This window comes from Lampris incognitus, unplaced genomic scaffold (assembly GCF_029633865.1).
Source record: "Lampris incognitus isolate fLamInc1 unplaced genomic scaffold, fLamInc1.hap2 scaffold_196, whole genome shotgun sequence".
Lineage (NCBI taxonomy): Eukaryota > Metazoa > Chordata > Actinopteri > Lampriformes > Lampridae > Lampris > Lampris incognitus.
Window position 1 is genome coordinate 69,991 of NW_026611155.1, and position 12,500 is coordinate 82,490.

General features: G+C 50.6%; 1 protein-coding gene across 1 annotated transcript in view; it reads left to right on the forward strand.

Annotated features, from left to right (window-relative positions):
* The window catches only part of LOC130132861 (POU domain, class 2, transcription factor 2-like), a gene marked incomplete at its 5' end in the record, with an annotated part of 86,016 nt that overhangs the window by 69,372 nt on the left and 4,144 nt on the right, over window positions 1-12,500 (forward strand). Inside the window, 2 exons of the mRNA XM_056301881.1 lie at window positions 4,129-4,217; window positions 5,319-5,334. Of these exons, the coding sequence (XP_056157856.1) occupies window positions 4,129-4,217; window positions 5,319-5,334 (105 nt within the window). The remainder of the gene's footprint in view (window positions 1-4,128; window positions 4,218-5,318; window positions 5,335-12,500) is intronic.

Genomic DNA, 12,500 nt, shown 5'->3' on the forward strand with positions numbered 1-12,500 from the left:
GCCACTGACATCCTGCAGGAAGTAACAAATGCTGACTGATGTACATGAGGGCTGTCCGAAGACCACGTGTTGGGCTCCGCAGCTTCGGAGCTTCATGGGGGCCTGACTCGGGATGGACTAAGCCAAACATTTCTCCATGTTCGGCTGAGGCGGATGGCGTAGCGCTGCAACACGTGTCTTTCGGTTTAATTAAAGGCATTAGTTGTTAAAGAGACACCGTCATGCTGTTTCTGAGCACAGTTTCACACCGGTGGCTTGAATTACAACCGACAGGTAGGTGTGGATTTATGATTTCATGGCTATTGGCCACTGAAATTCAGGGTGGTGGGTGTGGCTGGGTGGGTGGGCTAAACACTGGGGCTAAACCGCTTGCCGCCTGCCTTAGAAAAAGGAGAGGTGTACTGGTGACTGCCCCCTTCCTGCTCTGTCGTCACGTCAATCAAAATGTAAAAAAAGGCGAGCGACGAGACCACCGACAGCAGCTTTGAGGTTGAGGATGTGGACGAGGAAGACGACCCCTCTTCCTCAGTGGAAGTTGACTACTCGCCTCACGAACATGTTGCTCAGCCAAAACAGCCGTATTCCTTCCAGCCGTCTCCACCTTTATAGCGTCCCGCTACGGACACGCCCTCTATGCTAATGTAATTCGTGACGCGGCAAGTTACCACATTTTCACCAATTCTCTCGATATCTCTCGTCTGGCTATAAATGTGATTTTAGGGCCACCATTTGTCTCATCGGTCACATCCACACTCCTTACGTCGACTAACAAGAGGAAAAGTCGGGTTTTGATGCGAGTATCTCTTTAAGGATTCTGTTACGCTACAGTATTGTTGTTTGTGTTGTTATTTGTTAACAAAAAGGTTTGGTGTGTCATGCATGTTTGTAATCCCGGGGGATTTGGTTCAACGAGGTCCTGTCTATGCACTTTTTGTGACATAAAAGCTTGTGACAATTTTTCTTATCATGGATAAATTATAGATCTACATAAATGCTCATTATGATAGGCTCCGAATCCGAGACAACGCCCGAGAAAGTGCTGTGAAACAGAAGCACAGAATCAGCATACTAGCGCCGACAAATTCAAGATATGAGCTTTATATTTGTAAGATTTACATTTATTATTTATAATTTCTTTGTCATGTCTCAGCACTTGCATACACTGAGACGAAATCTGCCCTCTGCATTTAACCCTTCCTATACACTAGGAGCAGTGGGCGGGGCCAACTCCAGTTCCGCATTCCATTTAACCCTTCCTATACACTAGGAGCAGTGGGCGGGGCCAACTCCAGTTCCGCATTCCATTTAACCCTTCCTATACACTAGGAGCAGTGGGCGGGGCCAACTCCAGTTCCACATTCCATTTAACCCTTCCTATACACTAGGAGCAGTGGGCGGGCCAACTCCAGGTCCACATTCCATTTAACCCTCCTATACACTAGGAGCAGTGGGCGGGGCCAACTCCAGTTCCACATTCCATTTAACCCTTCCTATACACTAGGAGCAGTAGGCGGGGCCAACTCCAGTTCCGCATTCCATTTAACCCTTCCTATACACTAGGAGCAGTGGGCGGGGCCAACTCCAGTTCCACATTCCGTCAGCTACAAGCCTAAGTCAATAATGTTTTACAACCTAAACCCAACAAGTCAAACAAAGATACAAAACACGCTTATTTCGGTTTAACAACAATACTTTTAACGAGCTAGCCATAGGAGTGTAGGCCTAACAGTGTAATACTCCGACATTTTTCTGACAAAGAAATCCCAAATCCTCTCAGAAATACAATTATACTATTTTTACCAATTACCGACACAGTAAAGAACTAAAAACAGTTGAACGAACCGTAATAAACTGAACAAGCTAGAGCAACAGCAGCACAGCTGAGCTCTTCCGGCATTGCACCTTCCTGCCAACGGCCAACGTGAACTGACGCGTGACGTCACTGCTGTGATAAGGGAGGTCACGCGCCCAGGCTAAGATGGTACATGTTTACACATTTTGACAGGGCAATTAAAAAGTATAAATACACTACAAGAATGTGCTGAGCAAACAAAAAAACTCCGAATCCCAAAACTGAAACTGAATACCTACGAACGAATATCCGGATAGCCGAATATTCGCGTCCAGCCCAAATGTCCACCTGTTGCTGTATTGAATATTGGCCTGTAGCTGCATCCAATAGTGTTGCTGTGTTGTGAGACTGTCAGCCCATATGGAATAGTGAGCATTGATGACCGTCGAGCCTCTATGGGATGGAACTGTGCATTAACAGTTTGTTTTTGTATAATCTGATATTGGTTGGTGTGTTCAAAAATAATCGGTGTTCTACGTATAAGATAAATTGATAAATAACACGTGTTCACGATCTGATCATCACATAGAAAAAACGAGAGATTTGGTTAGAGTTTGGTTGGCATATGCTGACTGCATCCTTTTTCTGAGCGGGACAGCAGAGAGGAGAAGAGAACAGGAGAAGAGAACAGGAGGAGAGAGCAGGAGGAGAGAACAGGAGGAGAGAGCAGGGCAGAGTGCAGGAGCAGAGAGGAGAAGAGAGAGCAGGAGCAGAGAGGAGAAGAGAGCAGGAGAAGAGAGCAGAGGAGAGAGCAGGAGAAAAGAGCAGGAGAAGAAAGCAGGAGGAGACAGCAAGAGGAGAGAGCAGAGGAGAGAGCAGGAGAAGAGAGCAGAGAAGAGAGCAGGAGAAGAGAGCAGAGGAGAGAGCAGAGGAGAGAGAAGGAGAAGAGAGCAGAGGAGAGAGCAGAGGAGAGAGAAGGAGAAGAGAGCAGAGGAGAGAGCAGAGGAGAGAGAAGGAGAAGAGAGCAGAGGAGAGGAGAGCAGGAGGAGAGCGCAGGAGCAGAGAGGAGAAGAGAGCAGGAGAAGAGAGCAGGAGGAGAGAGCAGAGGAGAGAGCAGAGGAGTGCGACAGTCAGATGAGACAGCAAAAGAGCTCCTGGAGAGGTGAGGAAGAGGAGGGTACCAGATAAGACAGTTAACAGCTTGTCACACAACAGAAGCAGGAGCCGTGAGAGCAGGAGCAGAGAGGAGAAGAAAGAGCAGGAGTAGAGAGGAGAAGAGAGAGCAGGAGCAGAGAGGAGAAGATAGCAGGAGTAGAGAGCAGGACAGGAGAGAGGAGGAGAGAGCAGAGGAGAGTGCAGGAGAGGAGAGGAGGAGTGCGACAGTCAGATGAGACACCAAAAGAGCTCCTGGAGAGGTGAGGAAGAGGAGGGTACCAGATAAGACAGTTAACAGCTTGTCACACAACAGAAGCAGGAGCCGTGAGAGCAGGAGCAGAGAGGAGGAGAGAGCAGAGGAGAGAGCAGAGGAGAGGAGTGCGACAGTCAGATGAGACACCAAAAGAGCTCCTGGAGAGGTGAGGAAGAGGAGGGTACCAGATAAGACAGTTAACAGCTTGTCACACAACAGAAGCAGGAGCCGTGAGAGCAGGAGCAGAGAGGAGCAGAGAGGAGAAGAGAGCAGAGGAGAGGAGGAGTGCGACAGTCAGATGAGACACCAAAAGAGCTCCTAGAGAGGTGAGGAAGAGGAGGGTACCAGATAAGACAGTTAACAGCTTGTCACACAACAGAAGCAGGAGCCGTGAGAGCAGGAGCAGAGAGGAGAAGAGAGCAGAGGAGAAGAGAGCAGAGGAGAGGAGGAGTGCGACAGTCAGATGAGACACCAAAAGAGCTCCTGGAGAGGTGAGGAAGAGGAGGGTACCAGATAAGACAGTTAACAGCTTGTCACACCACAGAAGCAGGAGCTGTGAGAGCAGGAGCAGAGAGGAGAAGAGAGCAGAGGAGAGAGCAGAAGAGAGGAGGAGTGCGACAGTCAGATGAGACACCAAAAGAGCTCCTGGAGAGGTGAGGAAGAGGAGGGTACCAGATAAGACAGTTAACAGCTTGTCACACCACAGAAGCAGGAGCCGTGGGAGCAGGGCTGCTGCTCGGCTTTCTAAATCAAACGAAGCGCCGGCCACATGCGGTCCAGCACGTGACAGCTTCGTCCACGCCGAGCCTCCTATTTCTTCTTCTTGGGGTTTTACTCCTGCGGCCGAAGATAAAAACAATAACCCGGTTGCGTGAGAACCCAGATTGCCCTCATTTTGTGTGTTGTGGTTTCGTGTTGTGAAATCCAGCCTACGCAGCTGACCGGAAGCTTTTAGCAGAGCGCAGCGTGGCACAGCTCATCTTCATCTTACTCTGGAATAACCTGAAGACGGTGCCAGTATGTAGCTGGTGAACATCTCCAGATCTCTGGGGGGGCCTCCAGCCCCCCAGTCTTTCACAAGCCTAACAACGCCTCTGGATGGATGGATGAATAATCGATCTAGAAATGGATGGATGGATGGATGGACAAATCTGGGGACAGGGAATAGATCTACAAATGCAGAGATAGATGAATGAATGGATGAATAATAGATGTAGAAATGGGAGGACGGATGGATGGATAAATCGGGGGATACATCGTAGATCTATGTGTGAAGCGATGGATGAATGAATGATGATGAATGATGGACAAAGAAATGGAAAACTGGACGGATAGATATACAAATGGATGGATGGATGGATGAATTTGAGGATGGATCATAGATCTATGGATGGAGGGATGCATGAATGAATAATGATGGATGGATGAAGGTCTCACTGTCTGAACAGATGGATCAATAGATTAAAGGCACACCTGAATGTAAACTTTTCTGCAGCAGAGACGAGGGGCGAGGCAAAAAGCAGACAAGGCTAGGATGGCAGGATGCTGGAGGTAAGAGACAGAGACAGAGAGAGAGAGAGAGTCAGACAGACAGACAGGCAGACAGACAGACAGACAGACAGACAGACAGACAGACAGACAGACAGACAGACAGACAGAGAGAGAGACAGACAGACAGGCAGACAGACAGACAGACAGACAGACAGAGAGACAGACAGACAGACAGACAGACAGACAGACAGACAGACAGACAGAGAGACAGACAGGCAGACAGACAGACAGACAGACAGACAGACAGACAGACAGACAGACAGACAGACAGACAGACAGGCAGACAGACAGACAGACAGACAGAGAGACAGACAGACAGAGAGACAGACAGACAGATAGAGAGAGAAAGAGGAATGAACAAAAAAGAACAGAGAAAGATGAAAGAGATGGATGAGCGCAGAGAGGTAGCAAGGACAGGTGTGTGTGTGTGTGTGTGTGTGTGTGTGTGTCTGTGTGTGTGTGTGTGTGTGTGTGTCCTCCTCTCTTGGGAACGGGCGCCTTGGAAACCATCGCTGGGGGAACTAATAAGCCTCAGCGGGCTGAATGTGAATGTGCGTTTGTGTGTAGGTACGTCTGCCGACCGGTAAGCCACACTGGCGAGGATGGAAACTAATGACCACTTAAAAGAGACACATAACACCCTCCCCCCTCTTACTTTTAGTAGTTATTCTTTCTCCCCCTTTTTGCCTCATTTCCACTTTTTTTAAGCCCTCTCATTTTTCTTGCCCCCTTACACCCCCCACACCCCTCTCTCTCTCTCTCCCCATCTGCTCCACTGGGTCAGGTGCAGTATCAGTCTATGGTCACTGAGGTGCTGTAGTGAGCAGTTCAGAGGATTGTAGCTCTGGGAAGAAATGGCCCTTAAATGGCTCTCAAACTTACACCCGCTTTATTGATGCTCTGGCTGGACGCCAGCTTGCCTCACCGCCCTCTGTCTCTGTCTCGGTCTCGGTCTCGGTCTCGGTCTCGGTCTCTGTGTCTCGGTCTCTGTGTCTCTGTCTCTGTCTCTGTCTCTGTCTCTGTCTCTGTGTCTCTGTCTCTGTCTCTGTCTCTGTCTCTGTCTCTGTGTCTCTGTCTCTGTCTCTGTCTCGGTCTCTGTCTCTGTGTCTCTGTGTCTGTCTGTGTCTCTGTCTCTGTGTCTGTCTCTGTCTCTGTGTCTCTGTCTCTGTCTCTGTCTCTGTCTCTGTCTCTGTCTCTGTCTCTGTGTCTCTGTCTCTGTGTCTCTGTCTCTGTCTCTGTCTCTGTCTCTGTCTCTGTCTCTGTCTCTGTCTCTGTGTCTCTGTCTCTGTGTCTCTGTGTCTGTCTGTGTCTCTGTGTCTGTCTCTGTCTCTGTCTCTCTGTCTCTGTGTCTCTGTGTCTCTGTGTGTGTGTGTGTGTGAGAGATGGAGCGTGACACTGATTGCTATGTTGATTATACAGAAAGGCCCCTACAACTGGCTGAAAGCTGCTTCACACGTGCTTCCAGAGAAGCTGTGGAGGGATGAGAGAGACAGACGAGGGAGACGGATGAGAGACGGATTGAGAGAGACGGATGAGAGAGACAGACGAGGGAGACGGATGAGAGAGACGGATTGAGAGAGACGGATGAGAGAGACGGATTGAGAGAGACGGATGAGAGACACAGATGGATGAGAGAGACGGATGAGAGAGACGGAGGAGAGAGATGGATTAAGAGAGATGGATGAGAGACGGATGAGAGAGACGGATTAGAGACTGATCAGAGAGACGGATTGAGAGAGATGGATGAGACAGACGGAATTGAGAGAGACGGATTAGAGAGACAGACGAGAGAGACGGATGAGAGAGACGGATTGAGAGAGACGGATGAGAGACACAGATGGATGAGAGAGATGGATGAGAGACGGATGAGAGAGACGGATTAGAGACTGATCAGAGAGACGGATTGAGAGAGATGGATGAGACAGACGGAATTGAGAGAGACGGATGAGAGTGACGGATTGAGAGACGGATGAGAGAGATGGATTGAGAGAGACGGATGAGAGACAAATGAGAGAGACGGATTGTGAGAGACGGATGAGAGACGGATTGAGAGAGATGGATGAGAGAGACAGATGAGACAGATGGATGAGAGAGATGGATTGAGAGAGACAGATGAGAGAGAGGGATGAGAGAGACGGATTAGAGACTGATGAGAGAGACGGATTGAGAGAGACAGATGAGACAGACGGAATTGAGAGAGACGGATGAGAAAGACGGAGGAGAGAGACGGATGAGAGAGACGGAGGAGAGAGACGGATGAGAGAGACGGATGAGGAGAGAGATGGATTAAGAGAGATGGCTGAGAGAGATGGATGAGTGAGACGGATGAGAGAGACGGATTGAGACAGACGGAGGAGAGAGACGGATGAGAGAGACGGATGAGAGAGACGGATGAGAGAGACGGATGAGAGAGACGGAGGAGAGAGACGGATGAGAGAGACGGATTGAGACAGACGGAGGAGAGAGACGGATGAGAGAGACGGAGGAGAGAGACGGATGAGAGAGACGGAGGAGAGAGACGGAGGAGAGAGACGGATGAGAGAGACGGATGAGAGAGACGGATGAGAGAGACAGGTGGCAAAACACTGCGCCTACTTCTGTTGTTGTCGTCCCCGTCTTCCGTCCTCACCCCTGCCCTGCCCGTTTTCATGTACTACGGTGTGGATATCAGCACTGGGCCGCATATTTTCTGCCTTTCATATTTGTACGCACCTGGTCCGATGAAGACCAGGAAAAGCGAGTCTCCTCGATGTAGATTTTCAGTTGTATTTTTGATGGAATTAATTTTTCAAACTGTTTTCCAAGGGGCCCCAAAATTCACCCAGCACCAAAACATTACTGCAATTTTCAATTCGCGGGAGAAAAACGCAAGTTGGAGAAGCGGCAGTTTCGAGCTTTTTCCCCAGCAAAAAGAAATATTGTGTTAGTTTACGAGTCACCTCGACCACACTCAATATATCATCACCCAGTCGTTTACTTGCAGTAAACCTTACTTCACTGAAGATCCTGAGTAATAAATAACACCCTTCCGTACGCTGCCGACGGACGATGAGGTGGACTTCTGAACTAAACGGTGTTTGAGTCCAGTTCTCAGCGATGTTTTGTGATAAAAAGTGTAAAGATGAATATTTGTACACACATACTGAACGCCATTTTGTAATTTCTTTTTTGTGTGGCTTTTTCCCCCTTTTTCTCATCAGTTGTATCCGGCCAATCACCCCACTCTCCCTGCTGCCCCCCCACTCTCCCTGCTCCACCCCCTCTGCTGATCCGGGGAGGGCTGCAGACCACCACACGCCTCCTCCCATACATGTGGAGTCACCAGCCGCTGCTTTTCACCTGACAGTGAGGAGTTTCACCAGGGGGGGACGACCATAGCACGTGGGAGGATCACGCGATTCCCCCCAGTTCCCCCTCCCCCTTGAACAGGCGCCCCGACCGACCACAGGAGGCGCTAGTGCAGCGACCAGGACACATACCCACATCCGGATCCCCACCCGCAGACACGGCCAATTGTCTGCAGGGACGCCCGACCAAGCGGAGGTAACGCGGGGATTCGAACCGGCGATCCTCGTGTTGGTAGGCGACGGAACAGACCGCCACGCCACCCGGACGCCCCCCAGGTCATCGCGTGATTTCAACCAACAATGGCTGCCTTTCCTTCTTTACTTTAACCCGCCGTCACACAGACACACGCCCGTTTTCCATTAAAGACACAGGAATGGTAGCCTCATCACTCCCAAATGGACTGACAGGTCTCTTGATAAACTGACTTGACCACCACAAGATGAGAAAGACACATAATACTTGGTTCCCTTGACAATGAAAATGACTTCAGTCTTCTGTAAACCAGCAAGTCCTAACTTTGCCTGGACACAGAAAGAGTAACAGCTGCGCGTGTCTCTGGGTTTACCCGTCATCATTCCGTTCAGCCTCCACCAGGCCTCCGCTCACCACCGTGTGCTCGGGTCAGACAGAGCCCGAGCCCCTCGCGTCAGATAGAGCCCCTCGCGTCAGATAGAGCCCCTCGCGTCAGATAGAGCCCGAGCCCGTCGGGTCAGATAGAGCCCGAGCCCGTCGGGTCGGATAGAGCCCGTCGGGTCATAGAGCCCGTCAGGTCGGATAGAGCCCGTCGGGTCATAGAGCCCGTCGGGTCATAGAGCCCGTCGCGTCATAGAGCCCGTCGGGTCAGATAGAGCCCGAGCCCGTCGGGTCAGATAGAGCCCGTCGCGTCAGATAGAGCCCGTCGGGTCAGATAGAGCCCGAGCCCGTCGGGTCAGATAGAGCCCGTCGGGTCATAGAGCCCGTCGGGTCATATAGAGCCCGTCGCGTCATAGAGCCCGTCGGGTCAGATAGAGCCCGAGCCCGTCGGGTCAGATAGAGCCCGTCGCGTCAGATAGAGCCCGTCGGGTCAGATAGAGCCCGAGCCCGTCGGGTCAGATAGAGCCCGTCGCGTCATAGAGCCCGTCGGGTCATATAGAGCCCGTCGGGTCAGATAAAGCCCGAGCCCGTCGGGTCAGATAGAGCCCGTCGGGTCAGATAGAGCCCGTCGCGTCATAGAGCCCGTCGGGTCGGATAGAGCCCCTCGCGTCAGATAGAGCCCGTCGGGTCAGATAGAGCCCGTCGGGTCAGATAGAGCCCGTCGCGTCATAGAGCTCGTCGGGTCATATAGAGCCCGTCGGGTCAGATAGAGCCCGAGCCCGTCGGGTCAGATAGAGCCCGAGCCCGTCGGGTCAGATAGAGCCCGTCGCGTCATAGAGCCCGTCGGGTCGGATAGAGCCCGTCGCGTCGGGGCAACGCCACACCAAACCATGGCTGACGCTGATAAGCACGCCCTGCATGAAGAGGAGCACTGCCGTGACTTTATTTGGATGAAGCTGGCGTTTGTTTGATGAGAGCCGCTGATGAGTTAATCATCCAGCTAATTCCACTTTATATAGAAAATATTGAGCTTACATGACTGTGGCTTTCGTGTGAATATTTTATTCGTAAAGCACAGAGGATATTTTAGAGATCGCAATATATGGATAATTGAAGTTAAAAGACTATATTTCCCATGATGCCCTGACAGCGGAAGTAGGACGAATGGGCTTATGGGAAGCGACCTTTTGGAGCCGGCGTTATTAGCCGACTCGCTAACCTTTATGCTAAAGTAGCATGTAGGCTACACGGCTAGCTGGGCAGTCGGGCGGTACAGACACCTCCAACAGCAATAAAGACGCGTCCGCTGTCAACAAGAAGCCCTCGCGATGTCACGGGACCACATAAGAGCCGCAGTACCGTTCGCTTACTCACGTGTGTCCGTGCGCTGTTGCCGCCTCGTACGAGTCGTAGCCCGCCGTCGAGCAGGCCGAATAATCGCAATGCATTATGGGGCAGTTGAGTATGCCCAGTAAGACGCGTACAGCGCATACGCAGGAATTCTTGCCGATCTAGTTTACATCCGGGTATTTATGGCCTACATGAACTTTACATACTATGCAGTTGGGAACGCGCTACATACTCATTTTGACGTCATACTTGGTATGAATACTACGTTAGTAGGCGGTTCCGAACACAGGGGTTCGGTTCGCTTGTGATTAGCGGCCAAGTTGTCCTCTGTATGACGTGCTAAAGTGTATAACCCTGTTTTATTCGCTAAGGACACAGCGGGATCTGGAGTGCAGAGTCTTGTCGTCATGTTCGAAGGTAGTTTGACTCATACCACAAACACCACCCCCTAGCGGAAGTAGTAGTCTTACTTCTCTTTAAAATCCTTTGTCTCTCCTCTCCCCCCCCCCCCCACACACACACACACACACACACACAGCCTCTCCCCATCTCTGCTGTCTCGATGTCACACACGTGAGTGTGTGTACAGAATACAGGTGTGATGTGAGGTGTAGAGACCTTATCCCAGGTGTAGAGACCTTATCCCAGGTGTAGAGAGACCTTATCCCAGGTGTAGAGAGACCTTATCCCAGGTGTAGAGACCTTATCCCAGGTGTAGAGAGACCTTATTCCCAGGTGTAGAGACCTTATCCCAGGTGTAGAGAGACCTTATCCCAGGTGTAGAGAGACCTTATCCCAGGTGTAGAGACCTTATCCCAGGTGTAGAGAGACCTTATCCCAGGTGTAGAGACCTTATCCCAGGTGTAGACCTTATCCCAGGTGTAGAGAGACCTTATCCCAGGTGTAGAGACCTTATCCCAGTGTAGAGACCCTTATCTCATGTGTACAGACCTTATCCCAGGTGTAGAGACCTTATCCCAGGTGTAGGAGAGACCTTATCCCAGGTGTAGAGAGACCTTATCCCAGGTGTAGAGACCTTATCCCAGGTGTAGAGACCTTATCTCATGTGTACAGACCTTATCCCAGGTGTAGAGACCTTATCCCAGGTGTAGAGAGACCTTATCCAGGTGTAGAGAGACCTTATCCCAGGTGTAGAGAGACCTTATCCCAGGTGTAGAGACCTTATCCAGGTGTAGAGAGACCTTATCCCAGGTGTAGAGACCTTATCCCAGGTGTAGAGACCTTATCCCAGGTGTAGAGAGACCTTATCCCAGGTGTAGAGACCTTATCCCAGGTGTAGAGACCTTATCTCATGTGTACAGACCTTAATCCCAGGTGTAGAGACCTTATCCCAGGTGTAGAGACCTTATCCCAGGTGTAGAGACTTATCCCAGGTGTAGAGAGACCTTATCCCAGGTGTAGAGAGACCTTATCCCAGGTGTAGAGACCTTATCCCAGGTGTAGAGAGACCTTATCCCAGGTGTAGAGACCTTATCCCAGGTGTAGAGACCTTATCCCAGGTGTAGAGAGACCTTATCCCAGGTGTAGAGAGACCTTATCCCAGGTGTAGAGACCTTATCTCAGGTGTAGAGAGACCTTATCCCAGGTGTAGAGACCTTATCCCAGGTGTAGAGACCTTATCTCATGTGTACAGACCTTATCCCAGGTGTAGAGACCTTATCCCAGGTGTAGAGAGACCTTATCCCAGGTGTAGAGACCTTATCCCAGGTGTAGAGAGACCTTATCCCAGGTGTAGAGACCTTATCCCAGGTGTAGAGAGACCTTATCCCAGGTGTAGAGAGACCTTATCCCAGGTGTAGAGACCTTAGCCCAGGTGTAGAGAGACCTTATCCCAGGTGTAGAGACCTTATCCCAGGTGTAGAGAGACCTTATCCCAGGTGTAGAGAGACCTTATCCCAGGTGTAGAGACCTTATCCCAGGAGTAGAGACCTTATCCCAGGTGTAGAGACCTTATCCCAGGTGTAGAGAGACCTTATCCCAGGTGTAGAGAGACCTTATCCCAGGTGTAGAGACCTTATCTCAGGTGTAGAGAGACCTTATCCCAGGTGTAGAGACCTTATCCCAGGTGTAGAGACCTTATCTCATGTGTACAGACCTTATCCCAGGTGTAGAGACCTTATCCCAGGTGTAGAGAGACCTTATCCCAGGTGTAGAGACCTTATCCCAGGTGTAGAGAGACCTTATCCCAGGTGTAGAGAACCTTATCCCAGGTGTAGAGAGACCTTATCCCAGGTGTAGAGAGGACCTTATCCCAGGGTGTAGAGACCTTAGCCCAGGTGTAGAGAGAACCTTATCCCAGGTGTAGAGACCTTATCCAGGTGTAGAGAGACCTTATCCCAGGTGTAGAGAGACCTTATCCCAGGTGTAGAGACCTTATCCCAGGAGTAGAGACCTTATCCCAGGTGTAGAGACCTTATCCAGGTGTAGAGAGACCTTATCCCAGGTATAGAGACCTTA